At 45.5% G+C, this 16,965-nt stretch overlaps 1 protein-coding gene across 1 annotated transcript in view; it reads right to left on the bottom strand.

The window, feature by feature from the left end:
* The window catches only part of NDUFS6 (NADH:ubiquinone oxidoreductase subunit S6), a 34,889-nt gene extending 19,961 nt beyond the window's left edge, over positions 1 to 14,928 (bottom strand). The window contains exons 1-2 of the mRNA XM_068236663.1: positions 14,435 to 14,928; positions 5,312 to 5,365 (exon numbers count right to left, since the gene is read on the bottom strand). Coding sequence (XP_068092764.1) covers positions 5,312 to 5,365; positions 14,435 to 14,620 — 240 coding nt within the window. The 5' untranslated portion in view covers positions 14,621 to 14,928. The remainder of the gene's footprint in view (positions 1 to 5,311; positions 5,366 to 14,434) is intronic.
* Between the last annotated feature and the right edge of the window lie 2,037 nt (positions 14,929 to 16,965).

Here is a 16,965-nt window from a genome sequence, read left to right on the forward strand (position 1 = left end):
GTTTTTAACCACTTTTAATGCGGCGGGGAGCGGCGAAATTGTGCCAGAGGGTAATAGGAGATGTCCCCTAACGCACTGGTATGTTTACTTTTGTGCGATTTTAACAATACAGATTCTCTTTAATGACCGCACCATTGTCTGTGCCACTAGTTAGGGATGATCTCAGCTGCTGATTTAGTACCTCCAAATAAAAACTCCTCATAGCAGAATACCGTTTGGACGATTAAAACTTTAAAATTTATTGCACTTACAATCTCCATAAAATTCAAGCATGAGTTTTTTAACGGGCTCTCCCCCGTATCGGTGGCCTCCGGAGGGCTCTTCCAGTCAGCGTGGCTGTATTGAATGGTTGCCGCGTGCACAGCCGCCCGTATCGCTTCCCATATTGCCCCGCTTGTTTCCACACTCCACGCCGTTGTATAGGGTCCCGCCCGACTAGTTTCGTCACAGCATGTGACTCATCAGGAGCTGGGGCCCTGATTGTCTAGGAGTGTTTTAACGTATTACTCCCTCCCCTTCCCGTCGGGGGTGACCTGGGAATAACCCCAAGGCGTAACTGAGACCTAATTTGGGGTCTTAGCAAAGGGTGAGTCCCTTTCCATTACGTGGTGGTGTGGTGGTGGTGTGAACCAAGTTCTGAGATTGTCATAGAAGATTTCATTGACAAACTGTATTATTGGCGAGAGGGATTTCCTCCCACATCCAGCAAAACAGCTCCAGCTCAGTCAGAGTAGATGGACAGCGTTTGTGAACAGCAGTTTTCAGATCTTGCCACAGAGTCTCGATTGGATTTAGATCCGGACTTTGACTAGGCCATTCTAACCCATGGATATGTTTCATTTTAAACCATTCCATTGTTGCCCTGGCTTTATGTTTAGGGTCATTGTCCTGCTGGAAGGTGAACCTCCGCCCCAGTCTCAAGTCTTTTGCAGTCTCCAAGAGGTTTTCTTCCAAGTTTGTCCTGTATTTGGCTCCATTCATCTTCCCATCAACTCTGACCAGCTTCCCTGTCCCTGCTGAAGAGATGCACCCCCCCCGAGCATGATGCTGCCACCACCATATTTGACAGTGGGGATGGTGTGTTCAGAGTGATGTGCAGTGTTAGTTTTCCGCCACACATAGCGTTTTGCATTTTGGCCAAAAAGTTCCATTTTGGTCTCATCTGACCAGAGCACCGTCTTCCACATGGTTGCTGTGTCCCTCACATGGCTTGTGGCAAACTGCAAACGGGACTGCTTATGCTTTCTGTTAACAATGCCTTTCTTCTTGCCACTCTTCCATAAAGGCCAACTTTGTACAGTGCATGACTAATAGTTGTCCTATGGACAGAGTTTCCCACCTGAGCTGTAGATCTTTGCAGCTCGTCCAGAGTCTCCATGGGCCTCTTGACTGCATTTCTGATCAGCGCTCTCCTTGTTCGGCCTGTGAGTTTAGGTGGATGGCCTTGTCTTGGTAGGTTTACAGTTGTGCCATACTCCTTCCATTTCTGAATGATCGCTTGAACAGTGCTCCTTGGGATGTTTAAGGCTTTGGAAATCTTTTTGTAGCCTAAGCCTGCTTTAAATTTCTCAATAACTTGATCCCTGACCTGTCTTGGACCTGTCTTGTGTGTTCTTTGGACTTCACGGTGTTGTTGCTCCCAATATTCTCTTGGACAACCTCCGAGGCCCTCACAGAGCAGCTGTATTTGTACTGACATTAGATTACACACAGGTGCACTCTATTTAGTCATTAGCACTCAACAGGCAATGTCTATAGGCAACTGACTGCACTCAGATCAAAGGGGGCCGAATAATTATGCACACACCACTTTGCAGTTATTTATTTGTAAAAAATGTTTGAAATCATGTATGATTTTCGTTCCACTTCTCATGTGTACACCACTTTGTGTTGGTCTTTCATGTGGAATTCCAATAAAATTGATTAATGTTTGTGGCAGTAATATGCCAAAATGTGGAAAACTTCAAGGGGGCCGAATACTTTTGCAACCCACTGTAATTGCTGGATGCTAGAAATAACGACTATAAGCTCAAGTTCTATTGATTGTAAATAAGCAAATCCCTGCTTGTGAAACAAGAGGCCCTCATTGAGGCCTACAAACAGGGACCGGATTCATACAATTTCCTTTGTGTACATATGGTCAGGCTTCACAGCAAAGTGTGATATATGTGAACCATGAAACACGTCAGGCTCGTGTATTGCCAATCAAGCCATGTTTTAGTGTACTCAAACTTTATAGATTTGGTTATGTATACCAGTTTATCGTTAGGTAAAGTTATACAATAGCAAGAAAATGTGAACCCCTTGGAATTATATGGATTTCTGCACAAATTGGTCATAAAATGTGATCTGATCTTCATCTAAGTCACAACAATAGACAATTACTGTCTGCTTAAACTAATACTACACAAATAATTAAATGTTTCCAGGTTGGCACACACCATGTAAACATTTACAGTGCAGGTGGAAAAAGTATGTGAACCCTTGGAGTTAATAACTGGTTGAACCTCCTTTGGCAGCAATAACTTCAACCAAACTTTTCCTGTAGTTGCAGATCAGACATGCACAACGGTCAGGAGTAATTATTGACCATTCCTCTTTACAGAACGGTTTCAGTTCAGCAATATTCTTGGGATGTCTGGTGTAAATCGCTTTCTTGAGGTCATGCCACAGCATCTCAATCGGGTTGAGGTCAGGACTGACGGAGCCACTCCAGAAGGCATATTTTCCTCTGTTTAATCTACTCTGTTTTTAATTTACTTCTGTGCATTGGGTCGTTGTCCTGTTGCACTACCCATCTTCTGATGAGCTTCAACTGGTGGACAGATGGCCTTAAAGGGGAACTGAAGAGAGAGGTATATGGAGGCTGCCATGTTGATTTCCTTTTAAGCAATACCAGTTGCCTGGCAGCCCTGCTGATCCTCTGCCTCTAATGCTATTAGCCATAGCCCCTGAACAAGCATGCAGCAGATCAGGTGTTTCAGACTTTAATGTCAGGTCTGACAAGACTAGCTGCATGCTTGTTTCTGGTGTTATTCAGATACTACTGCAGAGAAATAGACCAGCAGGGCTGCCAGGCAACCGGTATTGATTAAAAGGAAATAAATATGGCATCCTCCGTATACCACTTACTTCAGTTCCCCTTTAAGTTCTCCTGCAAAATGTCTTGATACACTGGAACTATTTTTCCTTCGATGATTGCAATCCGTCCAGGCCCTGATGCAGTAAAGCAGCCCCAAACGATGAGGTCACCACCACCATACTCCACAGTTGGGATGAGGTTTTGATGTTAGTGTGCTGTGTTTATATTTCTCCACACAGGGTTGTGTTTCTTCCAAACAACTCAACCTTGGTTTCATCTGTCCACAGAATATTTTGCCAGTACTGCTGTAGAACATCCAGTAGCTCTTTTGCAAACTTTAAACAAGCAATTTTTTTGGGGGGACAGCAGTGGCTTCCTCTATGGTATCCACCCATGAATTCCATTCTGGTTTAGTATTTTACGTATTGTAGATTCGCTAACATGGATGCTAGCATATGCCAAAGACTTTTGTAAGCCTTTAGCTGACACTCTAGGATTTTACTTCACCTCATTGAGCACTCTGCGTTGTGCTCTTGCAGTCATCTTTACAGGACAGCCACTCCTAGAGAGAGTAGCAGCAGTGCTGAACTTTCTCCATTTATAGACAATTCGTCTTACCGTGGACTGATGAACTGCAAGGCTTTTGGAGATACTTTTATAACCCCTTCCAGCATTATACAAGTCAACAATTCTTAATCATAGGTCTTCTGCTCTTTTGTGTGAGGCATCATTCACATCAGGCAATACTTCTTGGAAAAAGCAAACCCAAAACTGGTGTTTTTTATTAGGGCAGGGAAGCTGTAACCTCTGAACTAATCTCATTGCTTGGACTCCAGCTGGCTGACATCTCACGCCAATTAGCTTTTGGAGATGTCAGTCTAGGGGTTCACATACTTTTTCCACCTGCGTGTGAATGTTTGCATGGTGTGTTCAATAAAACTGTGGAAACATTTAATTGCTTGGTATTAGTTTAAGTAGACTGTAAGTAGACTGATTGACTATTATTGTGACTTAGATGAAGATCAGATCACATTTTATGACCAATTTGTGCAGAAATCCACAAAATTCCAAAGGGTTCACATACTTTCTTGCTACTGTATTCTATACATCATTGTTTACTTTACATCTCCTAAATTTCCTTGTACTGTATGGGCATTTTTTATTTGTGTAACGTTAAAATACCGCATTCAGTATTTTAGACTTTTGTGTTCCAATTCATAAAAATGTTCACAGGTGTGGCATAAACTTGGTAATTTACCAAAGCCCATTGACAAAAACCTGTTCAGTAACAGCAGAAGAATGTGGAGTTGTTGGTTTTGTTACATGCTATTCTCCGTGCAGTGACGGCATTACAATAGTAACTACAATAGTAAGAGGTATCCCTTTAGAATATGCATGTTTGTTTTACTGCCTCTGCTTGCTCTGAATTGGTCTTTTAGTCTTAACATTTTATTTAAAATTGCCACAGCTTGGAAGAACTTCCAGGAGACATTTCACATGCCATGCTTAGGTGATTTCCCCACTAGCTCCTCTGCATCTTCAAACAGGAGCCTAAGGGGGTTAAACAGCTGAAAGGCTCCAGGGGAAGCCTCTTTTGTTCCGTTTTCTATGCTCACTGCCTGGGGGAAGAGGAGTAGAAAAACTTGTTCCACCCAAGAAGCCTTTGCAACCTATCAAAACCCGATGAGCGGGACTTGCAGGAGACGGGCTGTTTCTACTGGCACTGCTCCTGTCAGTCATAGATCTCTTGGTTTCCGCTTACGTGAGTCACAGCTGGCTCCCCACAGTCACACACAGTCTCTGCACTGATTATGCAACATCAGAGGTGCCGGTAATATTTCTGAACTTTACTGCATGTTGTAGTCTTTATGAATTGACAATTACTGACATGCGTTGAGGTATTTACCGCACAAGTCGGTAATTTACCTCACTGCTCATAAATTTCGTCTTTCAATGCGGTAACAGCCTTTATGAATTGACATTTTCCTAAGTGCTCAGTAAAGTCAGCTGTTTTCTGCATTACCGAATGCGGTAATGCTTTATGAATCGAGGCCAATATGTTGGCGCTTTAAAAATTAAAAAACAAAAAAAAAAAATGTAAATTGTTAAAATGTCCTCAAGTAATTGTAAACAGAAAGGGGTTAATATGGTTATACCTTCTTTATTGCTAAATGTACAAATTAAGCAATCAGTATAAGTTAAGATGTAAACATTACTTTTAATGCTTACCTCTTTTTGCTTTCCAAGAAATCTTATTTTTCTGTAGTCCGTTTCCTCAAATACCTAAAAATAAAGAGCACCGATTCTTAACCTTGCAAATATACTGTATATACAGCCAGGTGAATGTCTATACAACATTAAGACAGACTTGTCATTTCTAGCAGTGCCTTACACAATACATCAACTTCTTCATGTAACTAAGCCCTAGTTCACACAGAGACAGACAGACAGAGACAGACACAGTTTTTAGAGCAGTTAACAGCTGGAGCATAAGGCTAATTTAAACACTAAGGAGTGGAGTTTCCTGGAAAAACTGGATCATAATGCAATGGAGGAAATCAGTTGCATCGCATGTATTTCCTGTGACACATACAGTGAATAGAAAGTATGTATCACTGCTACCGATAATGCGTGCATAATGCAGTAAGGCACTGCATGCATCACTTTATACCCAATTGATCCTTTGCACTGCACTTCCAAAGCACCAATGTGAATGGTACCAGTACAATATAAATTGCATCGCATAAGCAAAGCAATTACATTGTCCAACGCAACACACCACTATGAAAGTTGCCTCTGTGTACTCAAAATACTGTCTATGTTACTAAGGAGAAACCTCCCAGTCTGCACACATGGCAACTGGGGATATACTGCACAATGGAAGGTGGTAAAGAAACCACAGCATTCAGCATTTTTGAGTGGTTACTACACTGTGGAAGTTGTGCAGCGTGTTGCAAAGGTTTTTCCATTCTGACCCATGGCCATGGCAGTGGTGTCAACAACTTTAAGTGATCTAAGCACAGACATACGGCCCGAAGAAACCTCTACAGAATGTCTAAGCAAAGTGCATTATTTTGACACAAAGCAGACACTTCATACCTTGCTATGAACCTTCATACGTTCTATAAAATGCCTGGCATGCATTACATACATATATTCACATAAATCAAAACTGTTTAACCGCTTATGTACCAGAAGTCTCTGGCCCCTTAAAGGGGTTCTGTGGCCTAGAAAAAAAAGGGTCAACCTGGGGCTTCTACTGGCCCCCTGCAACTATCAAGTTCCATGCCGTCACTGAAGCCCCTTCTGTTCCTCGCCGCGGGTCATCTGCCAACTATTAGTCTAAGCAGACAAATAACACTGCGGCTGTGCGGTCGAGGCCGAGCGCGTCCTCGGGAGCTAACAGCACAGCACAAGAATACATCATCCTGCACAGTAAGCACCCGGAGACACCAGCGGGTGCGAGGATACACGCTGCCGCAGTGCTTTTAGTCTAGTTAGATGAATAATTGCCAGGTGACCTGCGGCGAGGAACAGAGGGGGCTTCAGTGATGGCGTGGAACTTGACAGCTGCAGGGGGCCAGTAGAAGCCCCATGTTAAGTGACACTTTTTTTTTTTCAAATAGGCCACAGAAGGATAGCTCTCTCGCCGTTCATGCCGCTCTCCTGTCACTAAAGCCCACTTGCTCTGCTGTCTGTGAGCCGGTCAGGGGCCAAATTCAATGGCTCCTGACCCTGTAATCACTGTGAGCCAATCACAGCCACAGTGATCACAGGGTCAGGAGCCAATGAAATCGGGTCCTGACAGGTTCATGGGAGGTTTGCTGTCATAACGCCAGCAAAGCAAAGAGCTGCAGCAATGGGAGAGTGGCACAATCGGCAAGAGCATGCAGCGCGGTAATTGAAATCTAAGCCCTGCCAGGGATAATAAGTCCCAAGTGGAAAAAAATTGTGAATTTGTCCTTTGATGTCCAGCGTCATATATCCAAATCAATGGCAGATTTGCATGCATTCCTCTGGCTTGATTTTAAAAGCAATCAACTCACCATCTACACTAAGGACAACTGAGAGGGGAACTTAAAATGATATGGCTTTGCGGCCATTAATAATGGACCAGATTAAGCTTCTTACTGGCGGTCACCGCCTCTCCTCCGGTATTTGAAGAAAATTAGATTGGTTACTTCCTGTATAAAAGATAGCTGCAACGTGTGAAAACTTCTGGGTTGCAGCTGTAGTTGGCACACAAATGTGCGCACGCTGCATGCTCCAGCACGCTGCCCTGCTCCAAGGTTAGATCTGTGCACGGAACAGGGTGGGCTGGTTGCGCAGCTCAGAACACACTGCTAATGTAAATCCTGCAACTTCACCTTCCATGCTGCAAGTCTCACAGCCTCACAGGTGTGCGCATGACTGGCAAAATAATCAGTAAAAGGGGACGGAGATATGCAGTGGCTGACAGTTGAAGAGGCAGAGCTCGGGTGAACAGCTCTGCCTCTTCCTGGCAGCAAAATCTTCGTCAAGAAGAGTCGTAGAATGTATTTAAGACATTTCAAAGGTAACACAAAAAAAAACCTCATTCTGTTCATGTCCCGCGCCTTCCTCCTACGATCCTCCTTTTTCATGCCGCTGGCACCGGTCAATTATTCGCCTAACAAGACGAATAGTGCGCACTCCCGCTCGCCTCTCTGGGAGCGTATTTTGCAGAAGCAGTGCGAGGTTTTCTCGTACTGTGCTTGCGCAGTAAGCTCCCGGAGACGCGAGCGGAATAGAGTACCCGCGCAGCCATGGCCATGCAGCCGCAGTCTCACAAGAGGAATAATCAGACCGGGACTGGCGGCAGGGACATGTCCTGCAACTTCCTTTGTTTGGCAGATGTACCAAATAAGAGCCAACGGAAACTGGGGAATGTTGTTTTATGGATGAGACAACTAAGAGTGATTTTTAACTTTTTGATTGCCTGGTTAGCATCCCTATTACTTGTTTACCAGATAAAAATTTAGAATGGATTTTTGATTTTATGCCCGACAGTTACACTTTAAGAGGACGCAGCAGGAAACTTCATAGAGAAATACAGCTATGGTGATTGGGTGGACGGCACCCTCTCAAACTGCTAGGTCTTCAATAAGCTGTAGTAAACTACACCCACATTACATACAGGTCCTTCTCAAAAAATTAGCATATTGTGATAAAGTTCATTATTTTCTGTAATGTAATGATAAACATTAGACTTTCATATATGTTAGATTCATTACACACAACTGAAGTAGTTCAAGCCTTTTATTGTTTTAATATTGATGATTTTGGCATACAGCTCATGAAAACCTAAAATTCCTATCAAAAAATTAGCATATCATGAAAAGGTTCTCTAAACGAGCTATTAACCTAATCATCGGAATCAACTAATTAACTCTAAACACCTGCAAAAGATTCCGGAGGCTTTTAAAAACTCCCAGCCTGGTTCATTACTCAAAACCGCAATCATGAGTAAGGGCCTTTTTCCACTAGCCTGCGATTTGCGATTTGCTTCTGACTGCAAATCTCAAGGTACATTAAAATAATGGAAACTGCAGCAGCAATTTCCATTAGTGCGATCCGATTGCGATGCGATTTTGGTCAAAGCGCAATCGTCGTCCTGCCGCGTTTTGTATGCGATTGAGCTGGACTATAATGAGTATAGTAGCTCAATCGCAATCGCATGGTGGAAATTGAAACACGATTGCAATCGCGATCGTAATCGCATTTCATAGTGGAAAAGAGCCCTAAGACTGCCGACCTGACTGCTGTCCAGAAGGCCATCATGGACACCCTCAAGCAAGAGGGTAAGACACAGAAATAAATTTCTGAACGAATAGGCTGTTCCCAGAGTGCTGTATCAAGGCACCTCAGTGTGAAGTCTGTGGGAAGGAAAAAGTGTGGCAGAAAACGCTGCACAACGAGAAGAGGTGACCGGACCCTGAGGAAGATTGTGGAGAAGGACAGATTCCAGACCTTGGGGGACTGCGGAAGCAGTGGACTGAGTGTGGAGTAGAAACATCCAGAGCCACCGTGTACAGGTGTGCGCAGGAAATGGGCTACAGGTGCCGCATTCCCCAGGTCAAGCCACTTTGAACCAGAAACAGTGGCAGAAGCGCCTGACCTGGGCTACAGAGAAACAGCACTGGACTGTTGCTCAGTGGTCCAAAGTACTTTTTTCGGATCAAAGCAACTTTTGCATGTCATTCGGAAATCAAGGTGCCAGAGTCTGGAGGAAGACTGGGGAGAGGGAAATACCAAAATGCCTGAAGTCCAGTGTCAAGTACCCACAGTCAGTGGTAGTCTGGGGTGCCATGTAATCTGCTGGTGTTGGTCCACTGTGTTTTATCAAGGGCATGGTCAATGCAGCTAGCTATCAGGAGATTTTGGAGCACTTCATGCTTCCATCTGCTGAAAAGCTTTATGGAGATGAAGGTTTCATTTTTCAGCACGACCTGGCACCTGCTCACAGTGCCAAAACCACTGCTAAATGGTTTACTGACCATGGTATTACTGTGCTCAATTGGCCTGCCAACTCGCCTGACCTGAACCCCATAGAGAATCTGTGGGATACTGTGAAGAGAAAGTTGAGAGACGCAAGACCCAACACTCTGGATGAGCTTAAAGCCGCTATCGAAGCATAATGGGCCTCCATAACACCTGAGCAGTGCCACAGGCTGATTGCCTCCATGCCACGCCGCATTGAAGCAGTTCTACAAAAGGATTCCCGACCAAGTATTGAGTGCATAACTGAAAATAATTTGAAGGTTGACTTTTATTTAAAAAAAAAACTTTTCTTTTATTGGTCGGATGAAATATGCAAATTTTTTGAGATAGGAATTTTGGGTTTTCATGAGCTGTATGCCAAAATCATCAATATTAAAACAATAAAAGGCTTGAACTACTTCAGTTCTGTGTAATAAATCTAAAATATATGAAAGTCTAATGTTTATCAGTCCATTACAGAAAATAATGAACTTTATCACAATATGCTAATTTTTTGAGAAGGACCTGTATTTACCCAATAACAAGGCTTTGTGCTGTAGAGTGCTGTGATTGGAGAATTGTTCACTATGAGGTTTCCTGCTGAGTTCTCTGAAGTAGACTAGCACTCAATTTTACCAATCAGGTACAAGAACAATCAAAATGTAGACCGGATCAATGCTTTCCTATGGACTGGATCACAAATTCTGTTTCACTGGATATGATTTTGTCCATTGAGATACTGCACCAACAGTCAATCCCAATTTCACATGATTTTTATGGATAGTAGATTTGGCACCACATATTCAATATATGGTATGCAGGGCAAATACTACTACTTGAAGAAAAACAAAATGAAGACTTTGGAGTGGCCTAGTCAAAGTCCTGACCTGAATCCTATTGAGATGTTGTGGCATGACCTTAAAAAGGCGGTTCATGCTAGAAAACCCTCAAAAAAAGCTGAATTACAACAATTCTGCAAAGATGAGTGGGCCAAAATTCCTCCAGAGCACTGTAAAAGACTCGTTGCAAGTTATCGCAAACGCTTGATTGCAGTTATTGCTGCTAAGGGTGGCCGAACCAGTTATTAGGTTCAGAGGGCAATTTCTTTTTCACACAGGGCCATGTAGGTTTTGAGGTTTTTTTTCTCACTAAATAATAAAACCATCATTTAAAACTGCATTTTGTGTTCAATTATTTTATCTTTGACTAATAGTTAACAGTTTTTGATGAGCAGAAACAAAAATGTGACAAACACGCAAAAGAATAAGAAAGGAAGGGGGCAAATAGTTTTACACATCACTGTATGTATTGTGTCCACGTTTTGATTTCACTGAATTTGATATAGTAAAATGTTGAGAATTCTGTTCCTGGCAGGGGCCATCTTGTGCCCTCCAGGTTAAAGAATCCCCCCACTGATTGTGAGCACAGCGGGGAGGATAAAGCCAGCAGGCACAGACATACCTAATAATGGATCCAAGCGCTGCTGTTCCCATCTGTTCTCTGCACTACCACTGGAGGCAGTGCAGAGAGTATAGAAGGGAACTGCAGTACCTGGAACCATTATTCCTGGAGTCTGCGTGCACCGCCTTTATCCTTCTCCGAAATTCAGTACGGGGAAGAGGGAGAATGCAACGGGCAGCAGAAGGGGGGAGTGGACATACCTCTGGAGGAGGGGGGCCGAGGCAGTGACAGGAGACAGCCTCTGGCCCCCCTCCCTGCACACTAACAGAGGCTGCAAGATAAAGAGTGAAGGGGAGACCAGGCAGACAATCGCAGCGCAGAGAGTTGAGTGACAGAGGCTTCAGCCAATCAGGCTGATACAGCATGCCTGTCACTTCTCTTCTGCGGCCGTGCGTACGTTTATAGAGCCTGGGGGCATGGGGAGAGAAGACCTAATTGGAAAAAAGTAAGATTGTTTTTATTTGCCTGGTTAGCATCCTGTTTAACATTGTGACAGCCTGCAATAGAACATTTATTTTGTATTTAATGCCTAACAGTTACTCTTTAAAGAGACTCTGAAGTCTCTTTTTTCCCTGCTTTTGTCATACAATCCTGTTCAGGATGAATGCCCCTGTGAAATCGCCGCATCCCTGCGGCAGATGGGGGATTTATTACTCAGGATTAGACCTGCAGAGCTCTGTGGCTCGCAGGGCTTCACTTCCTCAATGAGGCAGAGCTTTCAACTGCAGCTCTGCCTCCTCTGCAATCAATCTCTGCGGATCGCTGCCTCTCCCTGCACCTCTCAGTCTTCTTTCACTGAGAGGGGCAGGGAAGAGGTGGAGATTCATTGCAGAGAGGCTAAGCTACAGCTCAAAGCTCAGCCTCTCCAGGAAGAGAAGCCCTGCGTGTCAGGGCAGCATGATCTGCAACCAGCAAAGTTGTAGAACTTTGCTGGTCTAAAACACAGCAATAAATCACCCATCTGCCGCGGGGGACGCCGTGATTTCACATGGACATTCATGCTGAACAGGATTATATGAGGAAAAAAAGGGGGGGGGGGGGAAGAGACTTCAGAGTCTCTTTAAAGAGACTCCGTAACAAAAATTGCATCCTGTTTTTTATCATCCTACAAGTTCCAAAAGCTATTCTAATGTGTTCTGGCTTACTGCAGCACGTTCTACTATCACCATCTCTGTAATAAATCAACTTATCTCTCTCTTGTCAGACTTGTCAGCCTGTGTCTAGAAGGCTGCCAAGTTCTTCAGTGTTGTGGTTCTGTGATGCATCTTCCCCCTCCAGGCCCCTCTCTGCACACTGCTGTGTGTTATTTAGTTTAGTGCAGCTTCTCTCTGCTCTATTATCTTTTACAAGCTGGATAAATCCTCCTCTGAGCTGGCTGGGCTTTCACATACTGAGGAATTACATACAGGCAGAGCTGTCTGCACTCTGCAGGAAGAAACAGCCTGACACTTCAGTGGAAGATAGCTGCAGGGGGAAAGAAACACACAAATGATCTCTTGAGATTCAAAAGGAAGGGTGTATACAGCCTGCTTGTGTATGAATGTATTTTCTATGTGTGGACATACTGTACATCAACCTACTTCCTGTTTTGGTGGCCATTTTGTTTGTTTATAAACAAACTTTTTAAAACTGTTTTTAACCACTTTTAATGCGGCGAGGAGCGGCAAAATTGTGACAGAGGGTAATAGGAGATGTCCCCTAATGCACTAGTATGTTTACTTTTGTGCGATTTTAACAATACAGATTCTCTTTAAGGGCAGATTGAGGCCTCTTTTCCACAGGCAGTGGAACGGTGTGCTCAGCAAGCAGTTACCAGGCAGCAGTGAGCAGTTACCAGGGCAGTATAAAGCTGGTGTGAGAGTTTGACAGTCTATTCACTCTATCAACTGCTTGTGGAAAAGGGCCCTTACTCATTTAGTGCCAGTGCACACCAAAAAGCGCCAGCATAATTGCAAACTCAGCACTTTTTGAAGTGATATTTCTAGGCATGTGCCTAGCAATTTTGTAATTATGCCTAGCGATTTTTGGAGCCTTTTGGTGTAACTTTTTTTGTTACAGAAGAGCTGTAACTGAACAGCTTCTGTAACAAAAACGCTTGGCAAATCACTCTGATCTAGCACTTTTCAGAGCATCTTTCCACTTTCCTATACTTAAATTGAGGCGGAATCGCCTCAGAAATCAGCAGAAATGCTGCAGGACTCGCTTTTGCTCTGGGGAGAAAATCACATTGCTCTGGTGTGATCTAGAGATGGGAAGTTCGGATCTTTTCAATGATCCGGATGATTCGAATCGGATCATTGAAGAGATCCGGATCTTTGATCCGAATCTCGGATCATTTTACTAATGAAGCATTCGGGGGTGAAATGACTAGCAGGACAGGAGAAGGGGAGGGGGGTGGACACACAGAGAAGGGGAGAAGATGGACAGAGGGCAGGGAGTGGACAGAGAAGGGAGGAGGGACGAGCAGAGAGCAGAAATGTTTGTTTGCACACAATACCCACATGCTGCAATCATATGCTTTACATATATTTCACCTATATGCTCATCTGTGTACTTTGAAAGCAAACATCGCAGTGAAAGAAAGCATTCCCCAAATCATTCCCAGAAGTGAAGTGCAGCTGTTTAGTGCAGAGTGCAGGAGGATCATATTGCCCTGCAATCACAGTGCCTGCAAAGTTACTGAGCTGTGCTGAGCCAAAAGCTTCCAATGTGTTCACTGTGCACAACTACGAACAGACAGCCTATAATGGGCAGCACATTGCAGCCAGTATGTGTGCTCTACACACATCTGGCAGTGGCACCCATGTCCCCTCTACCTGTCCCTGCAAGGCTGGCTCCCCTGAGTCCCCTCCAACAGAGCGATCCATCTCTGCTCTGCTTCCAGGACCCCCGCTGCCCGCTGAGAGGGGGCGTGTCGCTCATGGCCCCACCCCTTTTTCAATCCGAATCACTCATTTTGATGATTCGGATGATTCGACTCACAAAATAGATTCGGATCAAAGATCCGAATCGTTCATGATCAGGACAGCACTAGTGTGATCCATCCAAATACACTAGCCAAGCGCTTGCGTTTTTAAAAGCACTCAGAAGCGATATTGGTGCGCACCAGCCCCGAGAAAGAAGCACAGCAGAGAGAAGCATTCCTCTTTAGTGGTAGTCAATGAGATGTAATTATGCCATGTTTATGCAAATATCTGCATCTTGAAAATGAACCAACTAAATCCCACCCCAGCATCACTTGATTGGTCCATTTTCAAGCTGCATTTAAAATGTCATAATTCTGCATTACTCAGAATTAGTTGCACCCCATTGACAGCCTCTATTCCTCAGTAACAGCCATGCAGTTGTGAGCGGATTTTGCACTGAAGATCTGTAATAAGAAGCCTGCCCGACCTGGCCAGTGTGGGTGACCTTCTCCCCGGAGTGGGGCGGAAGCGCGCTGTGACACCTCCCGCTCTGTATGGTCACACAGGCCAGACTCCGGAGGACAGCCGTTCTGTCTTGGACAGCTCCGAACACTTGTTTCCCCCCAGTTCCCCTGATGCAAACACGACCCAAAACGATCCTGGAGGCCGCCATCTTGAATGTCACCTCCGGCGAGCCTCCGCCTTCTAAGTTTACATGACCCGGAAAACAAATGAGGGAGAGAGACGTGAGGGAGTTTCAGCCAATAAGACTTATTCTTGGCAATCACATGTCCATCACATCCATGTGCCCTTGCTTGGCTTCCATGGTGGACGGGGCTGGCATTTAGCGTTGTGTGAGGTGGCTGCGGGTGAGTTGTGCGCCTGCAGGTTACACTGTGTGAGCGGTTCCACCACAGGAGACAGGCTGGTATGGCTGCTGCTTTCACGGAAGCGTTCAAGTGTATTGTGAGGCACGGACGTCAGCGTGTTGCTATGTCTGGTTGGGGGATCAGTCTTTCTTCACTCTGTAGCGCTTCAGATAAGCAGCAAGGGTGACATTCTCTAGTTTACACTCAGCCTTCCTTTATTTTAGTAACTTGCTGGTTCCTTGCACGCTAGGCTACCTGTCACGTTACCTGCTTTCTCACACAGTACAGCGCAATATAGACTCCATCCAACGCTTCTTGTCAGTTCCTAAAGGGTAGGGGTCTAGGAGTACTGTCACCTGTGTATAAAAAAATAAAAAAAAATTTACCTGGGGCTTCTTAAACCCCCTTCCCCCCCCCCCCCCCCCCCCCCCCCCGTAGATGTCCTGTGCCCACACCTGGACAAAACGATCATCCGATCCCTAGCTGAACGGATTTCAAAGTTTTATATATACCTGGGACTTCCTCCGGCCCCATGCGCACGGATCGCTCCCATGCCGCTATCCACAGTCTTTACCCTCTTTGGTACTGGCGACTGCAGTAGAGATATGTAAAGAGCACACGTCCTCTTGAGCAGCAGCAGACTGGCCGCGACTGGAGGAAGTTACGGGACCCAGGACCAAAGAGGGATAAGACTTAGGATGTTGGTGTGGGAGCGATCCGTGCGCATGGGGCTGGAGGAAGCCCTGGGTATGTATAAAACTTTGAAATCCGTTCAGTTCTGGTTTCCTTTAACCACTTGCCGACCACACGCTTATACCGTGCGTCGGCAAAGTGGCAGCTGCAGGACCAGCGACGCAGTATTGCGTCGCCAGCTGCAGGCTGATTAATCAGGAAGCAGCCGCTCGCGCGAGCGGCTGCTTCCTGTCAATTCACGGCGGGGGGCTCCGTGAATAGCCTGCGGGCTGCCGATGGCGGCTCGCAGGCTAAATGTAAACACAAGCGGAAATAATCCGCTTTGTTTACATTGTACGGCGCTGCTGCGCAGCAGCGCCGTAAGGCAGATCGGCGATCCCCGGCCAATCAGCGGCCGGGGATCGCCGCCATGTGACAGGACAGCCTGTCACTGGCTGCACAGGACGGATAGCGTCCTGTGCAGCCCGGTTCACCAGGGGGGCCAGGTAGGAGAGGGAGGGGGGGGATTTCGCCACGGAGGGGGGCTTTGAGGTGCGATCAGACCCCCCCAGCACATCATCCCCCTAGTGGGGAAAAAAGGGGGCGATCTGGTCGCTCTACCTGCACCCTGATCTGTGCTGGGGGCTGCAGAGCCCACCCAGCACAGATCAGCTAAAACAGCGCTGGTCCTTAAGGGGGGGTAAAGGGTGGGTCCTCAAGTGGTTAAGGATAGGTTCGTTAGCAATGGGAATGCAATGGAACTGGAAAGCAGCGTTGCACATTATCGGTGTGTTGCATACAGTGAAACATACAGTTTAATGAAAAGTATGCTTCACCGTACTGTGAACGGCAGCGCTTTACAGTAAACACTCTGCAGGCAGTGCGTTAGGATATTACACACTGTCAGAACGCCTAAGGCTTCTTTCACAGTACTCTACCCCGTTGCAGTGGTCATTAATCTGTATGAGATACGTCACCGTACCTGTGACGCAATGCGATGGAAGTGCTTCGATCGGCTGCAGCGTGTTGCCGAGCGATACTGCTTGGCACACTATTGCACTGGAGTTTATGGCACGCAAACCATCTAATTGTAGCGGTGCAGCGTACATGCGCATAGTGGCTAAGCCATGTCACGCACTTCCTCTATGGAAGCGTGCATGTGACAGGTTAGACGCAAGTGACAGGTTAGACGCAAGTGACATCTGATGTCACTTGTGTACACATTCGGGAGGTGGTGGCATGCAGATTTCCCTGTTAGCACCATCTGCCGCAGTGGCAAATCTGCATGCAATGCTGTACTGTGGAAGGCTCTTCTGCCACTCGCAATCGTACCGCACCATGTGTAAAACTAGCCTTAGGCTAGGTTCACAGTGGTCAGTTGCATAACGCATGTATTATAATGGGGAGGAGTTCTAAACATATTTTACATTTTTAGGATACAGTATTTCAGTTTTTCCTGTTAATGCACTTTCCTCAA

This window comes from Hyperolius riggenbachi, chromosome 5, assembly GCF_040937935.1.
Source record: "Hyperolius riggenbachi isolate aHypRig1 chromosome 5, aHypRig1.pri, whole genome shotgun sequence".
NCBI lineage: Eukaryota > Metazoa > Chordata > Amphibia > Anura > Hyperoliidae > Hyperolius > Hyperolius riggenbachi.